The sequence below is a fragment of the Pseudochaenichthys georgianus genome, chromosome 18 (assembly GCF_902827115.2).
Source record: "Pseudochaenichthys georgianus chromosome 18, fPseGeo1.2, whole genome shotgun sequence".
Classification (NCBI taxonomy): domain Eukaryota; kingdom Metazoa; phylum Chordata; class Actinopteri; order Perciformes; family Channichthyidae; genus Pseudochaenichthys; species Pseudochaenichthys georgianus.
The window spans coordinates 14,484,161-14,506,194 of NC_047520.1; the positions used below are offsets into that span (position 1 = coordinate 14,484,161).

Genomic DNA, 22,034 nt, shown 5'->3' on the forward strand with positions numbered 1-22,034 from the left:
AGAGGTGGAAAAGATCCGACAAGTTGTCGTTTCGTGCTCGTTTCAAAATATATTTTGTTCTGCATCCAGCGCACGCATTAAGAGGTGAAATAACCACAGTATCAATCACGGATAAACTCCACATTTGTCTGCTTCTCCCACTTGACCCAACTTCTGAACTTTTGACGATACGCTCCAGGAAACAGTTCGTATGATTTTAACACCGCTGATTTTACTCTAGCATAGTCCAAAGCATTTTCCACACAAATATTGTTGCTTTTGACTTTATTATGGTCTTTCGCCACAAATGTGCACGGCCACTAGGGGCGCTAATTTACACTTCCCTGCTTAACTTTGGTCGTTCAGGCCACCGGAAGTGAGCTGTCAAAAACGGAAAAGACTACCGGATTTCCAAGGCAGGTAGCCGACAAAATAACAACAGAAGATCATTGTTGTCTGTATGAACACCCTAAGGATCCCCATTTAAAGAGAGGAATTTCTGTGTATGCCAGGTGAGTTACATTGTAGAATACATCAAGAGTTGACTTCTTTCTGATTTTAGCCTGTTAAGCCTAGTTGGAGTGTTTTAATGTTAGCCATGAAGCTAATCTGCTTAGCTGTTGACTTCATTTTAATATCCAACTAAACCTAGGCCTGTATTAAAGTAAAGCGTAAGTTAAATAACTAACTTAAGAGATTCAAACCATCCTTTGTATGGCTGTCAGAATAATTTGAGTGTATCTCAAGCTAATAATGCTACAACGTTAAAGCAGACTAGCTTGTTGTCTTTCATGACATTTGTCCACCCTTTTCTGTCGTAATACTTTTGCGTCCTTTTTGTGTTGTTCACTGAGCTCTTATATCGTTTAATGACCGAATAATAACCGATATTGAAATTAATCTAGCACCCAGCTCTCTCAATAACAGTACAAAGAAGTGACATGTTAGCTTAAGTTAACCACAGTGGTTCAACTGGTAACTGATTGTATAATTAAAACGAACTCATTGTTAACATCTTAGTTTGTTAAAGATGACTAACTATTGAATTACAAAAAAGAAGGGGAAAATGCAGCAATTTTTATTCACATTGCTACTTACTACCGAGTTGTAAATAATAATGGAGGCTAATCTAAATGAAGGCTGGTGTATCACATCCCTGCTGAATTGGCCCCATGTGTTCCATGTATGTTTCTGTGTGGATAAACAACAGCTAGATATCCCTCCCTTTTTTACTTCAAATCAGCTGTGACGTTTTGTGATGCACCACATAGGGTCCCTCCCTGAAATCACAGTCTTTGTCCTCTCCTCTCTCCTGAAAAGAGGAAGGGATGTGAAAGCAGAGAAAAAATAGCACTTTAGCCTTATCTTTGTATTGAAGGTGAAACCATCTTAACTTGCTATCATGGCTTTAAACAGGCGACATTCATATACTCCCCGGGTGAGTAACATGGACTCTCAATATTGAATAATGACTAATTTAGTAAATCGGATGCATCTTCTTTCATTCAAGTAATCAGTAGAATGTCATTTAAATATATCGGATGAAAATATCAAAAGCAAATTGTTGTGGCACTCACCATATAATGGATGCAGGATTCACTCGGTATATTGCATATTGGATCAGGAATAGCGACTAGGAATAAAACTCTTGATAACCTGTAGAGACGACTAAGTTACTTTACGTTAAACCCACAAGCATGCTTTGGTTTCCATTCATCTTAAAATGTTTTTAATCTGGAGGATTCTAAAGGTACCTCTCTCCTTCCGTCATATAGCTTTGATGAACTTTTTCTATCCAGTGTTCTGCCCTGTGGTTTAAAACCGAGGTAGCGTGAGTCCACATGTCTCTAGGGCACCATAAAAGGATTAGACTCTATTGCAGTCCCAGTTTGTCTTGAATGAGCATCTTTGTCTGAGCTAGGTAGGGATATGACTTTATCAGGAAGTCTATTCAGGTCCAGGACACATGACTGGGTGCATGAGTGTTTTTCTGTGTTTAGTGGCCTTGAGACTGTCCTGTCATTGAATATTTTTAATTCCAAAGACTGCTAGCGGGAGCAAGGAAAAATATGATGGCATTACTGTTACACATAAAACCATACTGGTTCTTGGGTGTTTTGTAGGACTTGTGTACATATTTAAAAAAGTGCCATACATAACCTTACTGAGCTATGTCTTTCACAAAGAATATGATATTGAAAGATATATTCTCTGTGAAAAGCAGAAATAAAGCAAATACGATTGTCTGTTATGTAATGATCTTACCTTCTTTCCTCTCTGTCTCCATTTCTCCCACCGTTCCCCCCCATTCCCATTGGTCAACAAACTTCCTATTCTTTCCCCTCTCCATAATTTCCTCATCTTTCTTCCTACTTCCTCCCATGTGTATTCCCCAAATCCACCAGCTGACCAGCGCACTGATCAGCAAAATGAGCAGCACAGGAACGGTGGAGAGTAGTAGGCCTCCAAAGGTAGGTCCCCTTTTAAAAACAGACAAAATAAAGAAATACATTGATAGGAAAACACAAACAAGTATCAAAATATGTGCATTGACTCACAATCTGTCCTCGTCCTCTTCTAGATTGGCTCTATAGTGGAGGTGACGGGGAAGGGTCAGCGTGGTACCGTTGCTTATATCGGAGCCACCCTCTTTGCCTCTGGGAAATGGGTGGGTGTCATACTGGATGAGGCCAAAGGCAAGAATGATGGCACTGTGCAGGGGAAACGCTACTTCACCTGTGAGGAAAACCACGGGATATTTGTCAGACAGTCCCAGGTTAGTGACATAAACTTGTTATGTTGTAAGGATGCATGCCTGTCACAATAATCACGCTATCAATAAGTTAAACTATTGATGTACTTATCTTGATGATTTTTTGCTGACCTCGATATTGCCTGTACTTCCGACATGATGCCAGAATCAACACACCTTTTGGTCCCCTGTCACTCTCACAGCTCCAGGTGATGGATGACGGCTCTGGGGCCACCTCACCAGAGACTCCTGAATCAGGCATTGCAAGGACACTGAGACAGAAAGGTAAGAGGGAATCGCAGCTGTGTTTGAAATCCATACTTTTGAAAGTACGAGTTAATATAAATACAAACAGAAATTCATAATTCTTATTTTGTTTCGTCCAGACATTCCAGAGACTCCCAGATCCAAGCAGGTAGGCAACCTTCACTTGCACATCACTGCTTCAAGTCCTTTTAACTTTAGTTTTGCGTTGTTTTCATGACTTTCCTTCGCACATGGATTGTCTTTATATTGAGTCTTTAATGTTAATCGCCGAAGCAAATTCCTGTCATTCCAGAGCAGCTTTCTAGGTTTTTTCTTTTTGACTTCAAAATGTGATCCCAAATATTCCTCTCTTTTTTGTACAATGTCAATGGGGTTCTGTTCGTGCCTCTCAGCCTTTGGGTTGACCTCTTTTTTGTTGTTTTCCCTGAATACCTTTTGCAGATACCTGTGAACATTAAGAAGGTAGAACAACATTAAATTACAACACGTTTGCTTTTTGCCTTGGTTCTTTTAATCACACTAACGTGGCTACTCATCTTTTATTTTTATTTGGACCTTTACATTTTGGCGTTTGCACGGAACATAAAGACATCTCTTGGCATTGATACAAGTCATTGTGTTTTCACTTTATTTTGTACATCAGATGTTGTCGTTTCGTGCTTGTTTCAAAATATCTTTTGTTCTGCATCCAGCCCACGCATTAAGAGGTGAAATAACCAGTCGTACAGCCGTATTGGTGGTGTCTTGGTTATTAATTTTAGTCTCACAATCCAGTCACATTTTGCAACTGTTTTAACACTGTTGCATGGGTTTACATTTTATTCAGCGTCCATGGCTCCAGTCATCAAGAATAACTATTACAAATGGTGCATGCAGCCGTCAAACTTATCATATGAACTAACAGTGGGTGTGATTCTGATGTGCTGATAATCTCTTATCTTGCTTCACCAATGAATGTGTGTTTGTATATCTGTGTGCGCTTGTGTGTATGCGTGTCCATCCCTCTTTTTTGCAACTCACCTCCTCTCCTCCAGTCCTCTTCCCGACGCTCTGCCAAGGTGAGCTTGACTATGCAGCAGACAGCAGACTGTGGAGGAAAACAGTTTGATTTAAAAACATCAGTCTCGTAAAAGTTGTTATTTTAATGTCAACGTTCTGTGGCTGCTTTGCAAGTTAAATCAAGGCCACAGCTTTAAATGTTTGAAAACTTTAAAAGGCCATGCATTTGTGTGTTTTCTGATAAGATTTCCTTCTGTTACAACAAGATAACTATGTAGTTGAATTTTACAAATAACTCTTGAGACCTAACGCAGTGTCTATGATCACACTGTGGCAGTGGAGCACCCCAGGCCGTCTAACCCCCGCCACCTCCCTCCCCTCCCTCTTGATCCGTCCCTCCATCCGCTCCAACCTGCCGCTCATGGTACGCCCTGTCATATCAGGGTACCTCACCCTTTACTTCACTGGGAGTGGTTATTTGTTATGTCACTGAAAACTGGTGGTGTTGGTGCACAGGTGCAGGGATCTACCAGATATATATATATATATATTAACTTAAAGTGGTATATGAAGGAACTTGAACTACATCTCCTGCGAGGGACACTGGGAAGTTTGGTCTGTGGGTTAACGGAATAAAGTCAGGAAGGTTATTGTTTTTTACATACGACAATCCAGCGGCACAGCATGTGAAGCCGGATGTTGACTCTTAGTTCAGTTGTGTGTGGGAGAAGCTCTTGTTTTGTTTATTGGCTTGAGTGATATTTAACACTTAAACACCACAACATCTTCCCCTTTCTATCTCTTTCATTTTTTTCCCACACTAACATACCTGCTCTGGTCACCAGGCGTCTCGTGAGAGCCTGTCCACCTCTCTGTCTGGAGATGTCAGTGAGGCGGCCCACCCCTCCCATCCGGCCGCCCTGGGGGCTCCTGTCATGCCTCAGCCCAGCGGGTCAACTGCAGCATCAGCAGCTGCGGGTCCAGCTACTCCAAGCAAGGTAATGCATGCAGAATCTACGTGTGGGTGTAAAGTGTATAACTATCATACAACATTTATTTAACAAAAGTTTAGTATGTTGCTGTTAGAATGGTATGGTTTAAAATGAAGGACCAGCAGCTATAAACGGTCAGAACATACAGAGGAAGTTACTTATTGCAATAATAGTAACTTCAAATCATTTGTATTATAAGTCAATGTGAGTAAATGTCTGTGATGCAAGTCAAATTTCAGACATGATCTGACAATACATTATTATTGTATTGTAAATACAATGGTGCCTTTGCCTAGGATAGAAAGAGACCTGTAACGAAAAGTATTAAGTCTCACATTTCCATATCAAATTAATGATAAACGGCACAGAAGATCAACATGAAAGATTTTCTTTTCAGTACTTAGCAGTTTGTCTCATCTCTATCATTTTGTTTTCTATTTTATCCGGCAGAGAATGTTGTCATTCTCTGACCAGGTGGAACCTGTCATTTCCAAGCAGGTAGAGTCTTCTAATGGCTTCATGCATGCTGGTGATATCTGGCATACTAACAAAATAACATCAAAGGGCAAAAAGACCCTCAGCACAGCTTGTCAATACTTGAGTTTGGTTTTAAAAAGTGCTCACGGTGAATTCTGCGGTGATGATGCATGGGGTACCTTTCTGAGACACTGAATACTAAATTCCACTTTTGTTTTCAAGGGATTTAATGAATCTGTCTTCCTTGCTAATATATGTAAAGTTACTTTTGAGGCAGTAAAATCAGAGGATGAATTGAATTACTTGGGGAAATTATTTGAACATTTATTTGGAACATTGATAATCTTGTTCTTTGTATTTTGGTGGTGGGACTTGATATACTGTTATATCTCTGCATTAAAATAAAGTCTTTGGCAATCGATGATGTCCAGTTAATCCTCTTAACTAAAAGCATTTAACTCCCCCCACCCATCCATCCCTCTCAGGAGGAGGAATCAATGCGTGCTCAGGTCAAGGACCTGGAGGAGAAGCTGGAAACCCTCAAGATGAAGCGGACGGAGGACAAAGCCAAGCTGAAGGAGCTCGAGAAACACAAGATCCAGCTGGAGCAGCTTCAGGAGTGGAAGAACAAAATGCAGGAGCAGCAGGCTGACCTGCAGAAACAGCTCAAAGAAGCTAAGAAGGTACACAGAACAATCAAGTACTTATCATTTGTTGTAAGAGCATTATTGGTATTTACTATATGTGGTTACAAAGAAATACTTATCCTTTTTAGGGTAGGAAATGATGGATAATTTCCAACTTTTAAGACTGAAAGTAGCAGACCTTCTAGAGTGTTCTCTCTCATGTTGTCCCTCCAGGATGCCCGGGAGGCACAGGAGTCCAAGGACCACTACATGGAGGAGATGTCAGACACGGCTGACGCCATAGAGATGGCAACACTGGACAAAGAGATGGCTGAAGAGCGGTCAGAGTCGCTGCAAGTGGAGGTGGACACGCTGAAGGAAAAGGTGGAGGAGCTCTCCATGGACCTGGAGATCCTTAGACATGAGATTTCAGAGAAAGGTTTGGACTCACTAGCCTACAAAGGCCTCTTTATTTCATATATGTGTCTCTCCTTCCTTCTATTAACTGTGGCGCTTTGTCTTTTCCTCCTGCAGGGTCAGATGGAGCTGCCTCGAGTTACCATGTCAAACAGCTGGAGGAGCAGAATAGCAGACTGAAGGAGGCATTGGTTCGGTCAGTGAAATGTCAAAAAAGCAGCTTTGATCAAAGTGAAAATATAAACAAAGCATTTGTTATTGGAAGTTCCTAAAACATATAAGGTTATAAGAAAACATTCAAATGTCCCTTTCTCCTCAGGATGCGGGACCTGTCTACTTCAGAGAAGCAAGAGCATCTGAAGCTGCAGAAGCAGATGGAGAAGAAGAACACTGAGCTGGAGACTCTTAGGACTCAGAAGGAAAAGCTGCAGGAAGATGTGAAGCAGGCGGAGGCTACAGTCGACGAATTGAAGGAGCAGGTAAAGACGGCGAGAAGCAAGGAAATGGAGGAATATGTCTTTGAAGCGGCTTTCTTCAGGTTAAAGTAGAGGGATTTAATAGTTATTTATAAATAAGATTAAGGCTGAGACACATTTATATTACAAAAATCAAACAGACTTTTCTGTAAATGTAACTACTCGTATGCTTGTGTGTGTTTGCTTGTACCAGGTGGATGCTGCTCTGGGGTCAGAGGAGATGGTGGAGACCCTGACGGAGAGGAACCTCGACCTGGAGGAGAAAGTCAGAGAGCTGAGAGAAACCGTCACTGATTTGGTGTGTACACCGGCACCATGATTCTTATCTTCAGTATTACAACCTATTTACTTTAGTTTTTTACAAATACGAAATAGGGGTGCAACAACTAATCGACTTAATCGATTAAAATCGATTACCAAATTAGTTGCCAACTAATTCAGTCGTCGATTCGTTGGTGACGTCATCACGTGTGTTTTACGCGCCGTTAAGCTCCAACGTTATTGGTCTTTTTATCGGTACTGGAGACATTTAAAAAATATATGTCATGTATTATTGCTACAAAAACATTATATTGCAGTTTTAGTGTCGCCAACTCGTTTCTAATATGCAAAAAGACAAATCAATGTTAATTTATATAGCCCAATATCACAAATGTTACATTTGTCTCAGTGGACTTCACAGTGTGTACAGAATATCAGTATGACAATACGATACCCTCTGTCCTTAGACCCTCTGTCCTTAGACCCTCACATCGTACAAGGAAAAACTTCCAGAGAAAACCCACAGTTTAAAGGGAAAAATAGGAGAAACCTCAGGGAGAGCAACAGAGGAGGGATCCCTCTCCCAGGACGGACAGACGTGCAATAGATGCCGTGTGTAAATTGAAAAGATAATACATTTGCAACATAGGTAGTCCAAATGTTTGGAAATGCATGTGTGTATAATAGGAAGATGAATCCACGAAGATAATGATATCCATCCAGGGGCCTCATTTATAACGCCATGCGTTGGATTCACGTGGGAAGGTTGCTTACGTAGTAGAAATCCAAAAAATAGGTACAGATATTTTCCGACATTTTCTGATTCACCAAACATTGCGTACCGGCAAAGAAAGTGCGTACAGCACTTCCTACGCCGGTTTCCCTTTTATAAATCACTATCGACTCGAAATGCGGTGCAGCGTTTGTGGGCTTCACGTAACGCCTATAAATAGTCAAAGAAACGCCCATTCATTCATTCTGACTGACTGCATGAAGAAGATCGCAGGAAATGACGACAGAACGGCTAAAAAAGACATCTCACACCGTGTCAGATTTTGGTTATTTTGGGGAGGTCGAGATAAATGATATTGTTTGGTGGATGCAGTTTGAACCAGAGTAGCAGCATGGAGGTCGGATCGTCACCAAAATAAATAAACAAGTGGTCCGAAAAAGGTTCATGACAAAAAAAATACACATAGCCTTCCTCAGGCAGTGTGTTTGTACCGGGGACAGGAGACCCCCCCCCTTGATGAGAGACTGTAAGAAATGATCGGGGAATCCCGGCATAAAACACGATTAAACGTGATGGTATATAAAACCATGCTCGTATCTACCTATAGAAATGCAACATGGTGTCAGTTTAAAGTAATTCTGTCCTTCTGCTTACCGCATCATTTATGAGAAAACATTTCATAACATTAACACATCATTTCGAGGTGGTTTTAAATAACATATCCGTATTTATTTATTTCTCCAAGTTATGTTTTTGTGTGCACTGAGGAGTCTCAAACAGGCGTTTGTTTAATCATTTTAAGATTGGCTTTAATCAATGTTTGAAAATGAATTCTTCATATGATAAATGAGAGGTAACATTTTATTTATGGTATTATTTCCACATATTTCTCTCCATTCTTCCTTCTGCCAACGGTGTCGCAGTTTCTCGTCTCTCCCATTGTTGTGCTTAGTGCGTACGCATGGGTTAGAGTTTGCGTGGAGGACCGCACATTTTCCCGTCAAGTTAGTATTTTATAAATCGCAAACATTGCGTAGAAACTGGCGTACGCCATTTTTTGAGCGTATATCCCTTTATAAATGAGGCCCCAGGACTTATGATCCAGGACCACAGCCACGACTCAAGATCCAGGGCTTGCGATCCAGGACTGCAGGATCATCCATGACTCCGGATCCCGGCGTATATAGACACCAAAAAGAAAGAAAAGTTAATCGGAACATGAGAGTACACAGGTATAGATGGAGAGAAGGAAGAAGTAAGATGTCCCCCAACAAACTAAGCCTATATCAGCAAAATTAGGGGCTGAATCTAATCAGCCCTAACTATAAGCTTTATCAAAAAGGAAGGTCTTAAGCGCACTCTTAAAAACGGATAGGGTGTCTGCCGCCCGAACACAAACTGGAAGCTGATTCCACAAATGTGGAGCTTGATAAGAAAAGGCTCTGGCTCCCATTGTACTTTTAGAGACTCTAGGAACAACCAACAACCCTGCATTCTTGGAACGCAATGCCCTAGTAGGACAGTAGGGTATCATGAGTTCTTCAAGGTAAGATGGCGCCTGCCCATTAAGGGCTTTGTAGGTGAGAAGAAGAATTTTAAATTCTATCCTGTGTTCTATAGGGAGCCAGTGTAAGGCAGCCAGAACAGGAGTAATGTGGTCCCTTTTCCTAACTCTAGTTAGTACACGAGCTGCAGCATTTTGAATCAGCTGAAGCGACTTGACTGACTTCTTGGTACACCCTGATAATAAGGAGTTACAATAATCCAGCCTTGAAGTAACAAATGCATGGACTAGTTTCTCTGCATCGTTTTGAGGCAAGATATGCCTGATTTTTGCAATGTTACGTAGATGGAAGTAGGCGGTCCTTGAAATTGATTTTATGTGGGCGTTAAAGGATAAATCCTGATCAAATATAACACCAAGATTCCTTACAGTCTCACTGGAGGCCAAATTAATGCCATCCATAGTTAGTATATCTTTAGATAATTTGTTTCGTAGATTCTTCGGGCCAAGTACAATAACTTCAGTTTTGGTCGTGGTTAACATCAAAAAGTTTAAGGTCATCCACGTTTTTAAGTCTTGAATTTTATTTAGATGATTAATTTCATCAGGCTTGATTGATAAATATAGTTCAGTATCATCCGCAAAACAATGAAAATGTACAGAATGATTCCTTATAATATTGCCTAACGGAAGCATATATAATGTGAACAAAATAGGTCCGAGCACTGAGCCCTGTGGCACTCCATGGCTAACTTTGGTTTGCGTGGAAGATTCATCGTTGATACGTACAAACTGAGAGCGTTCAGATAGATAGGACCTAAACCAGCCTAAAGCAGTTCCCTTTATGCCAACTAAGTGCTCTAGTCTTTGCAATAGGATATCATGGTCGATAGTATCAAATGCAGCACTGAGATCGAGCAAAACAAGAATAGAGACAAGTCCCTTGTCTGAGGCTATTAGAATGTCATTTGTGACTTTAACCAGAGCTGTCTCTGTGCTATGATGTGTTCTAAAGCCAGATTGAAAATCTTCAAATAAATCATTGTTTTTTAAGTAATCACACAACTGTTTTGCGACCGCTTTCTCAAGAATTTTTGAGAGGAACGGAAGATTAGAAATAGGTCTATAGTTGGCTAAAACCTCTGGATCGAGGTTGTGGTTTTATCACTGCTACTTTGAATGATTGTGGAACATAGCCTGATAATAAAGACATATTCATAATATTTAATAAAGAAGTGCTAATTAATGGAAAAACTTCCTTCAACAGCTTAGTTGGAATTGGGTCTAACATACACGTTGGTGGTTTAGAAGAGAGAATCATTTAATTTAATTGTTCAAGGTTTATGGCTGAAAAGCATTATAGCTTACTATCTAGTGTAATATTAGAACTTATGTTTCCGGGAGCTGTTGATAACACTATACTGGTCAAAGGCAAGAGGTCATTAATTTTGTTTCTAAGAGTAAAAATGTTATTGTTAAAAAAGCACATAAAATCATTACTACCGAGTGCTATGGGAATAGAAGGTTCAATCTCAGTCAGCCTGGCTACAGTGCTGAAAAGAAATCTTGCATTATTCTTATTCTCATCTATTAATGAAGAGTAGTAGGCTGCTCTCGCTTTACACAGTGCTTTCTTATATTCATTGAGAGTAATATGCCAAATTAAACGAGATTCTTCATGTTTAGTGGAACGCCATATCCTTTCAAGTTGTCTCGACTTTTGCTTTATTTTGCGGGTTTCGGCATTATGCCATGGAGCTAATCTATGTTGTTTTATTTTCTTCGTTTTCAAAGGAGCAACAGAGTCTAATTTTATTCGCAGGGCATCTGTAGCACTATCAACAACATGATCAATTTGGGGTGGTGTACATTTTGTATACGTTTTTAAATGCAGACATGCTATCGACATGCTCTTCCATCAATTTGGCTATAGCACTAACGGATAGGTTTCTGCTGCAGGAGCTTTTGACTAATGCTTTGTAGTCCAGTAACAGTACTTCAAAAGTTACTAAGAACTGGTTGGATAAAGCAGGATTATGCGGTTCGACTAATAGTTGCTCAATTTCAATACCATAAGTCAGAACAAGGTCGAGAGTGTGATTATAGCAGTGGGTTGGTTTATTTACACTCTGACAGAAACCAACAGAATCTAATGGAGTTAAATGCAACAGTGAGGCTATTTTTATCATCGTCAACATGAATATTAAAGTCACCTACGATAATTACTTTATCTGTTTTAAGAACCAAAGCTGATAACAACTCAGAGAATTCTGATAATATTTCTGAATAAGGACCTGGTGCACGGTACACTGTGGCCGTTTCTCAATCGCGAGGATGCTTGCTTGGTAGCACATGTCTTCCGAGTCACTTGCTTCAGAAGCTAGGCAAGAATCCTTCCTGGCATTCAGAAAACGAAGAGTGGAACAGGCTAGCAAGTGTGCAGGTGTGCGTCATATGAGAGGCCCCGCCTTACATTTTCCGCCACAGATTTGGGGAAATTGGTCCGTGCGCAAAGCATTGTGGGGATTTTAAGGACGCGAAGTCTACCCATGTGCAGCCTCGAAATTACCCCCAAACCAAGGACGCGGCCTCGGTGGAATTCCAAGTATGCTGGAGATTGGAACAGTCCTTCGGCGGCACTCGATGGCGTAGCATCCTTGAAATATTGGCTTGGAAGCCAGTTTCCGCGAGATTGAGAAACGGCCTATAACAAATAAGATTGGCTGCAAAGTTTTCCAGGTCGGATGCGTAAGACTAAAAACGAGACTTTCAAAGGAGGTATAATTTAATTTTGGTTTAGTATTGATAAGTAAACTTGAGTCAAAGATTGCTTCAACTCCACCTCCTCGGACTGTGCCTCGGGCAAACAAATGCGTCTATGATGATAACCCTATGACTCCCAATATTAATTGAAATGCTTTTATGGATTTAGAAAATGATTTTATTGATTTAAAAAATAGTTGTATTTATTTAAATTGACATGCATCCGCTAAGAAAAATAGTCCGTTGTTACTGTTTGAACTAACGTAAAGCAAAGCTGCTTTACTTGCTTTAAAAGTAGCACAATTCATTATGTCAAACCTTGGAAAGTATCTTGATATCCCTGCCCTAATGCCAAAGTAACTGGCAACTGAATATGTGTCGCTGTTTGATGTCTATGTCTGGACCGCTGCGTAAAAAGGAGGGTTGCTGCCCCGTTACTTATCTTCTTACTTCTATAAGAATAAAACACGGAGGACGGAGATCTCTTTTTCTCCCCGTCTTCTGAGAGCCCAGCAGCTGATCTCAAAGCACGCTCCCCTCTCCTGCAGGGGGGCGTGGTCAGCTGCCTGCAGCTCACAGAATCAGCCCCCTGCAAAAACAGCGCTGGAAAGAGCAAATGGAGCGAAATGAGGCATGGCTAAAATGCAGGATCTTTTTGGTATTTTGAAAAAAGAACTATATTTAAATACTTTTAAATATAGTTTTGAACAATATATTGTTCAAATATAGCATGAAAGGTCCACTTTAAGTAATACAAGACAGAATGATGATGATCTCCGCGCCACAGCTGCTCCGTGCATGCATGCAGGTGACATGTAATATCCAAGGATTAGAGACGGTTGGATGCTGGTGTTTTGAGCATTGCAATAAATGTATTTTCACTACGTTATTAGTGCGAATTATTAGTCCTAAAACCCGGATGTAAACTCCTTCCGGTTCCTTCGTCAAAAACGCAATGCAATTTCTCCATAGGATTTTGGAAAATAGCTCGAAATAAGGTCTGTGGTTGAGACACATTTAAGAGACGGATCACGTTTTGTTCAGCTGGATAATCTCCACATGTCTATCCTATTTTTATAATTTTCGAAGCATAAATCTAGTTGCAAGAAGCAAAATGCTAACGTTATGCTATAAAGGAACTACAGCAGGGTCGCTGCTTCAACGTCACGCCAGCTTAAGATCCATATTCACACATACAGATTGTAAATGGTACGAGTTGAAGTGTTTGTTTGAACAGTTTGCAGGAGGCAGGCACTTGCTTTCAAGCAGAACAGGGCAAACAAACTTAGCGGGAGTGTTTTACGTGCTCTGTGTAATGACGTTAAACGGCCTGGACAACTTCTGTAGTCCTATTCAGCCACTTGTTAACAACCATCGTTTTTCAGACACGTAAACTCTTCAAAAATCCCCAGCGGGGTCACTGCTGATGTATTTAATGTCGTAGAACAAAACGTGATCTGTCTCTTAAATTTGTGTCAAACACAGACCTTATTTGGAGCTATTTTCCAAAATCCTATGGAGAAATTGCATTGCTTTTAACGAAGGAACCGGACGTGGTAAAAGTGCTAACTTACTTCCGGGTTTTAGGACGCGTCACTGCGGTTCTCTATACTTTGGCTCTCCATAACTTCAGCTTATTTTCAGCTACAGAAACCATTCAAATATTAAACTATTCAGCCTTTTCAGCAATCAATGGCTAACTTTCAACTTTTTCAAAATATTTCATACTTTTTGAAATATTCAGCTTTTTAAACTCTTTTTTTTAACATTGAAGTCAATGGGAGATGCCTTCAAATCCACTTTTCCTACACTTTGCGCCAAATGCTTCTCCTTCCACATAATTTCAGCCAGACATTTCCAACTTTCAAATGATCACCATACCTTCAGCTATAAAACTTGTATAAAAGATTTGATATCTTTTACACTTTTTGAGATATTGAATTTAGTTTGGAGCTTGGTAGAGAGGCGTTTTCCAGATCTTAACATTAGAGTGGATGGAGCAGCTCGTTAGGTCTAGAGTGCTTTGATCTCAAAACAGAGTGCAGGAGAGCTTGAAATTCTCCCCCAAAAATGTTTTAAACTTGCCATAATTCCCAAACCCTACACTCCTCAGACATATCTTTTCATGAAAAACGTAGGAAAACCTCTCCTAGGTTGGAAAAAAAAAAAAAAAAAAAACTTTTAGATTTAGCTTGAGGCTGTTTTAGGCATGTGGAAATGAACAATGAAGACAATAAAGATGAATACTTGATTCAAAAATACATATTATTAAATTAACTAAACACATTTTGAACAAAATTAACATTGCTTTTTATTTAAATTAAATAAATAATATTTCACATCAAAAGAAACAACAGTGTTTTAACAAAACATATTAAATAATGTGATTACAGAACTGTAAACAGAATAGCTGAAACTTTTTAACTTTAACAAAATAAATAACTCAGTTACCTCTAATCATTAACCCATGTTTGTATAATCTATAACCTAAAACAACCTCAAGCTAAATCTAAAAGTTGATAGCTAAATAAGAGCGTTTGAGAAATTGTGCAAGGCATAATAGTCCGAATAGTCGATTAATCGTTTAATTAATCGATAGATTAATCGATTATCAAATTAGTCGTTTGTTGCAGCCCTAATACAAAATGTTCATACTATAGAAGTATTCACAATTGGATTTAAATGTACATTTGTGTAGAAAATATTTCACTTAATTACCAACATAATGGCATGAGTAGCCACAAAATAGTACAAAGACATCTCCTTTTTCTTTTTTAAATCAACCCGTTACTGACCTTTTACTGTTCCCCGTGACTATAGGAGGCCATCAACGAGATGAACGATGAGCTCCAGGAGAACGGCCGGGAGACGGAAATGGAGCTGAGGGAGCATGTGGATCTGAGCGGAGCAAAGGTCAGAGAGGCTGAAAAAAAGGTGGAGGCTGCCCAGGAGACTGTAGCTGATTACCAGCAGACCATCAACAAATACCGAGATCTGACCACCAGCCTACAGGTGGGTGGAGAGGAGGGGGAACATGAACACTCAAGGGAATAATCAGTTAGTTGAATGGGGAATGCCCTGACACTGTATTTCCCTTTGTTCCTCTCCAGGATGCCAACAGAGAGCTGATCAGCCAGCAGAATGCAAATGCTGAACAAGTTCAACAACCGCCTGCTGAACTGTTTGACTTCAAGATTAAGTTTGCAGAGACCAAGGCCTATGCTAAGGTAGGAAAGCGTCATGTTTTATGCTGCTGCTAGGAAGGTTGAGTTGACCAGTTTAACACATTTGACAACATCTGCCTATTGATCTGTGTTCCTAGGCCATTGAGATGGAGCTGAGGAAAATGGAGGTGGCTCAGTCAAACAGACAGGTGTCCCTCCTCACCTCCTTCATGCCAGACTCCTTCCTCCGTCATGGGGGAGATCACGACTGTATTCTTGTCCTTCTGCTCATCCCCCGGCTCATCTGCAAGGTCTGAAGCTGTGTCTGTTAGGAATGGGAGATGTACGATTTTATTGTGGATGATTATTGAAAAAAACTACTCTGGTGGATTTGATGTGCCTAGTTAGTTTCTATAATGAATGCTTCTGTATGTGTTTTACCTGGCAGGCTGAGCTGATCAGTAAACAGGCCCAGGAGAAGTTTGACCTGAACGGGAACTTGCCCCAGGGCCAGGGGCTCCGGGGGCCTCCAGGAGATCAGTGCAGCTTTGCCTCAGGACTGGTCTACTCCCTCAGCCTGCTGCAGGCCACTCTGCATAAATATGAACAGTAAGCTCAGCAACACATACATAATCACTTCTAATATGTTGCAGTGATAAGTTGGTAACACAATCTGGGTGTTCTGCTCTTTTCTCTGATTTGTAGGGCTCTGAATACCTGCAGCGTGGAGGTCTTTAAGCGCATGGGTACACTCTACTCTGAAATGAGCTTCCACGAGCGCTCTCTGGACTATTTCATCGACCTGCTGCATAAAGATCAGCTGGATGAGACCGTTCAGGTGGAACCTCTCACCAAGGCAATCAAGTACTACCAGGTAACAACAGGATGTGGTTATATAATTAACAACTTACTTAGTCTGTCTTCTAACAGGCTCAATCAAACTCAAGGCAAACCGTGCAATTGATTTTCTTATGCATAAAATGTCTCACTGTTGTTTTATCTTCCAGCAACTGTACAGCGTCCATCTGGCAGATCACACTGAAGACTGCACAGTGCAGCTGGCTGACCACATTAAGGTACTTCAAGTTTCTTCAGCAGCGTGTTTCCTTTAAGTTATAAAGATTGACATATTTTGACTCCCAGTACAGAGAACTTTTCCCTCTAAGAACATCTATTAGCCATGTCTAATGGAATTAATGTTTGGATCAGTCCCTAATCGCTTCCTCTCACCTCCAGTTTACCCAGAGTGTCCTGGACTGCATGGGGGTGGAGGTGGCTCGTCTGCGGGCGTTCCTGACTGCAGGTCAAGAGGGCTCCAACTTCGCTGTCCTTCTGAAGGACCTGGACACTTCCTGCTCTGATATCAAACAGTTCTGCAAGAAGATCCGCCGTCGCATGCCCGGGACAGATGTTGCTGGAGTACCTGTTGCTCTCAATTTTGGACCACAGGTATGGGATACAGTAACACACATAAAGACAAGAAGTTAAAACACACACATGGCTGTATGAAAGTAAAGCTCAATGTAGGTTTAAGAAGAGCAAGAAAGGTTCCTTTTTAGGATGTAATGATCATTGGAGCTCTAAAGCTGACACCAAAAGTACGATCCACAGTATATATTTGACTGACATGTCTTGTCTCCTCTCGGAGGTGTCGGAGTTGCTGACGGAGTGCAGGCGCCAGCACACCCGTGTGGTGGCTGTGCTGCAGGAGGTGGCTGCAGCTGGAGCTCAGATGGTGGCTCAGGTGGCAGAACAGGAGGGGCTCAGCGCTCTCAAACTGGAGGATATCGCCTGCAAGGCTCTGGAGCAGGTAGTTCAACTATAATCATGTACCAACAATGGGCCATTTGTCGCTGACAGATTGAGTTTCTTGGCATTTGTTTAAAAACACTGCCCTGTGTTCTGAGTATTAGTCGTTTTTGGGACAAATAGACGTGGGTGGTAGGTGTAAGGTTGCAGCTGTGTTATTGTTTTATTTAAATCTAACCTTTTTTTCCCCAGGTGTATGGCTCTCATGGCCTGAACGGCACAGAGTGTCTGCGTCAGTCCTGCAGCACCGTCATCACCTCCATGAACAAGATGGCTACGGCCATGCAGGAGGGGGAGTACGATGCTGACAAACCACAGGGCCAGGTATCTGTCACTTTTGCTCTTTGATGAATCACATCATCAGTTCTTCCCTGTCCCAGTTCTTACTGTTTGATCTTGTCCTCAGACTCTCCCAGTGGAAGCAAGAGCAGCCACTGTCAGGGCTGAGATGACTGACGCTGAAGGTCTAGGAGTGAAACTAGAAGACAGAGAGACGGTCATCAAGGAAGTCAAAAAGTCCCTCAAGATCAAGGTAACACCACCTAAAAAAACACTAAACATTTCCCTGCAAAGTGACTTCATACAGGTATGTCTGCGGTATGAAAAAGACTATCAGACTGATGTGTCTGTACCTCTCTCTCCCCCAGGGTGAGGAGCTGAGTGAGGCAAGTGTCCGTCTGAGCCTGCTGGAGAAGAAGCTGGATACCTCCACTAAAGACGCAGATGAACGGGTGGAGAAGATTCAGACCAAACTGGACGAGAACCTTGCCCTGCTGAAGAAGAAAGAAAAGTATGAACGATAAAGACAGAAGATATTTTCAGCTTAGTTGCGCTTCTTGCTTTCCTGCATGCTCACCATCATGAACCCTTGTCTTCAGGGAGTTTGAGGAAACCATGGATGCCCTGCAGGCTGACATCGACCAGCTGGAGGCGGAGAAGGCGGAGCTGAAGCAACGTATTACAAGCCAATCGAAGATGACCATCGAAGGCCTGAGAGCCCCAGCTGCCTCTGGAATTGCCAACATTGTTCAGGGATCTGCAGGAGGTACATTTCAAGACCGAAATGTCTTGTTTTTGATAAAGTGTTGGGATGTCCTTTAATTGAACCTTTTTAAAAAGCTTTTTCAACCAGCGGATGAGATGTTTTGCACTCATTAAGTACAAGTAATGTGTATTTCCTTCCAGACACTAATCACAAAAATAGTCTTTACACACAATCCAGTTAACGGAAAGAAAAGAAAGGACCTCCACTCAACTTAAGGAGAATAAACTAAATTAAAAAGAGAAAAAAAAAAGATAAGATAATTATATATAAGAGAAAAATCAAACTGAAGAATAAATGACAAAAAGTACCCATTCATTTTAATGAGCAAAAAGCTAACCTATAAGTGGACAATCCAAAAAATCCAATAAAAACAACATATTTGTAGGGATTAAATGTGTCTCCAATCTCTCTCTACAACAGGTCTGCCTCCATCCATGGCAGGATCGGTGCAGGTGGTGGACTCTCCTCTGCTCCGGCAGCAGGTGGAAGTTCAGAGGTTGGGAATCAGGCACCTCAAGAATGAAAACAACAGCCTCAAGGTAACTTGTGTTGAAGATAGTATTATTTGGTTGTATTATGCCAACTGTAACATTGACTGAGAGTATTTATTTCTCACATCACCGACGGGTGAAAAATAGTGTTTTGGTAACACGGGGTGTTCAGGTAACACTTAAAGACTTTGTTATGGAACGCAAAGCAGAGTAGGGGGCTAGTACACCCTCCTGAGGGTCCGATTGTGGATGTCATGCGAGCAAAACATGGTGAAAACCGTCTGTCTAAATTAAAAATCTGGATGGAAATGTTCGGATTTACAAAGGGAGGTTCTTTGAGTAAATTAAAAATCAAAAACCTAAAGAATAAATTAAAAATAAAGAAGGCTTTCAATGCTCGGTGAGATGTACAGTGTCTAAATTGTTTAAAGTTAAACGTAATTAAACTCTATGACATTTATGAGAGGAACTGCTCGAAAGTAGGATATTTGGGATATCCATCGTAGCCAGGGTTTATGATCAGTTTTTGGGTGATTTGTACTGAGGAACAAGTATCACATCACCGACGGGTGAAAAATAGTGTTTTGGTAGCACGGGGTGTTCAGGTAACACTTAAAGACTTTGTTATGGAACGCAAAGCAGAGTAGGGGGCTAGTACACCCTCCTGAGGGTCCGATTGTGGATGTCATGCGAGCATAACATGGTGAAAACAATCAGTCTAAATTAACAATCGGGACGGAAATGTTCGGATTTCCAAAGGGAGGTTCTGTGAATAAATAAAAAATCAAGAACCGAAATAATTGAACTATTCATATCTTAGACTGCACTGTAACTTTTATCTTTTAATGTTTATTTTATTAGCTTTTCTTTTTAATGACTGATTTTAAATGCCATTTTCTTAATGTCTTTCATTTTTTGTTTAATATTTCTTTTATTATCTTTTACTGTTTTTAAATGCCTTTGTCTGAATGTCTTTCATTTTTGTAAAGCACCTTGAATTGCCTGGTGCTGAAAGGGGCTATATAAATCAACTTGCCTTGCCTTACAGGCGGAGAAGATGAGAGCCCAGCTGGCCTCCCTGCCTCCCCTCTGCCCTGCCAAACTACCACAAGCTTCCAAAGATAGCTCCATGCCACCAGAGGGACTGAACACAGGTATCTACCGCAGGACCGACCAACTGCTGGCAACCCTTCTGAAGCTGAGTTCAGAGGTGAAGGTGGTGGACATCACCGGGAAGACAGCAGGTGTGTTTCAATCTCTACACTTTCCTCTCCTGTGTGGAGCGTCTGGTTCATGTTCCTTCTTTCCCTTCCAGTGAGTGCCGGTGCCCAGATGATGGAGCAGACGGCTCGACTGCAGAACCTCAGTAACGCTCTGGACAAACTCAAAGTGACAAAATCAGCATCAACTAATCTCCTCACAATGTCATTAAGCTGACAGGCGTTAATAAACATTGACACATTTCTTTTTCAGGGAGAAGTAGCTGAACATGTCATCTCCCATAACCCTGGAGCTAAGGCTTCCTCCGACTTTGCCACCTTCCCCGTCTCCTCCTTTGTGAAGGTAAACCTTGTATTACACACAATCAGTGATTGTTGTCCTAGTCAGGAGCTTTTAATATTTAAAGAAATAGCAGTTACACATGTCACATTTACTCACCTACATGTGTGTTGTTTCCTAGGCCAAGGAAGAGAAGCAGGGGGGAACAGTGTTTGTAGGGCGTGTTGCCATCCCATGCACCCGCGGACAGGAACAAGTGCACCGCCTCGTCCTGTCCCAGCAGCAGCTGCACAAAGTGCACCGCCTCCTCATGACCTAACACAACGTGCCACTGGCCCACAGCATATCGAAAAAGTGCTTTTCTTCTTTTTCTTCATTCCAACTTTCACTTTACTTCAACATTCACCTATTTATCCCCTTTTTGTTTTTCTTGATTCTCAGGAAATTATTTCCAATGTTAAGACTTTAGCACTAATAAAATTGAGGCACAGCAGTGACTTTAAAGTGACGTTTGTTTTGAATGGATTCGACTTCTGAATGTCACACAATGAAGGTGTTTTTATGCATGTTTCACTAACTTAGTGGGAAAAGCTGGCAACGTCATTTTTACTGTACTTGCCGCCATTGATAGTTTCCCTTTGTATTCATTCAGACAATAAAAGCAAGCAATTCACTTCAGAGCAAGAAACAGTTATTGTGTCAGTCAAATTTGTAAATGTATTTACATTTATGAAACAACTGTATGTCATCTGACGGCCATCTGCAGTCAGTTTACTAGATGTTTGTGTTGTGCTTGTGTGTTTGTGCATTATGATTATGCAACCAACACTCAAACAATTTTGATGGTGTGTCTCCAAAGGATCATGGAAAAGCACCATCAGAGATGCATTAAAAAAAATAAAGTAGTAACATCAGTAAACAAAGCATGGTATAATTAAGTCTAAGATCCAAAGATGTTGTACTAAAGTGAATACCTTTTTAAAAGCTGGCAGGATTATTTGTTAGTGGATTGGTCCAACTGATCCAAAGCAGTTTCCTGTGATTGCATATAATCACTTATTTCCAGATCAAAGTGTTTAAGGCCTAAAATACAGGGTTCTTACATCTTTTCCAAAGTCAAATTTGTGTATTTTCAAGCATCTTACAGCGGCTGTATCCACATACTTATACTCAAATGATTATTTCCCTACCTCACATTAAATCAGACGTTCTTTATGCTATAAACAACCAAATGTGTTTCGTAATTGCATTCTACATGAGGATGAAAAATGAAAGAACTAAGTTTAATATTTCAAAATGAGTGACCCACCTGTACGTAAACTGGGCATCCCATATAACCTGGCGAGCCAATAAACAATCAGCCAAATAACTTTTCAATACATTACTATTTTTGAGGTACTTTTAGGTTGGCAGTAAACATAAGTCAGAGGTACATGGTGTACTTTTACTCCACTACATGTATTTAATACCTTTAGTTACTTCACAGATGTGGATGAATGATGTGAAATATAATCAAGTGTTAAATCAGACTTTAGTTCCACCCGGAGTAAATCCACAAGCTACCCTGCAGTCTACAAAGTCATTCAGACTAGCTGCACCTTCACCAGCTTTGAGAACACTTTCATGATCAATTATAAAACATCTTATATTATTCTGAAATGGACCAATCTGCACAATGACTACTTTTACTGTCTCTACTTTCACGAAATAAATGTAATCTATTGATTCGTGTTCACCAACACGATTTCCCTCTTTTTTCATATCACAGAACGATTTTAA

The 22,034-nt window shown here is 40.8% G+C and overlaps 1 protein-coding gene across 6 annotated transcripts; it reads left to right on the plus strand.

Moving 5' to 3' along the window:
* The first annotated feature begins 360 nt into the window (after positions 1-360).
* LOC117463606 (dynactin subunit 1-like) lies at positions 361-20,928 on the plus strand. 6 transcript variants are annotated; one of them, XM_034105928.2, is made up of 32 exons: positions 361-491; positions 2,385-2,450; positions 2,561-2,755; positions 2,935-3,016; positions 3,118-3,146; positions 3,440-3,460; positions 4,033-4,056; positions 4,335-4,421; positions 4,843-4,995; positions 5,440-5,487; positions 5,952-6,149; positions 6,327-6,531; positions 6,627-6,705; positions 6,829-6,988; positions 7,179-7,283; positions 15,067-15,258; positions 15,357-15,473; positions 15,569-15,721; positions 15,859-16,019; positions 16,116-16,284; positions 16,418-16,486; positions 16,647-16,859; positions 17,059-17,220; positions 17,412-17,543; positions 17,626-17,751; positions 17,867-18,009; positions 18,098-18,264; positions 18,685-18,803; positions 19,804-19,999; positions 20,071-20,144; positions 20,229-20,318; positions 20,437-20,928. In XM_034105928.2, the coding sequence occupies exons 2-32, from the start codon at positions 2,409-2,411 to the stop codon at positions 20,572-20,574; spliced, it is 3,849 nt and encodes a 1,282-aa protein (XP_033961819.1). In that variant the 5' UTR covers positions 361-491; positions 2,385-2,408; the 3' UTR covers positions 20,575-20,928. The 6 variants fall into 6 exon arrangements, with proteins under 6 accessions (XP_033961819.1, XP_033961821.1, XP_033961822.1 ...); XM_034105930.2 differs by lacking the exon at positions 5,440-5,487; XM_034105931.2 differs by lacking the exon at positions 4,335-4,421.
* Positions 20,929-22,034: the final 1,106 nt, after the last annotated feature.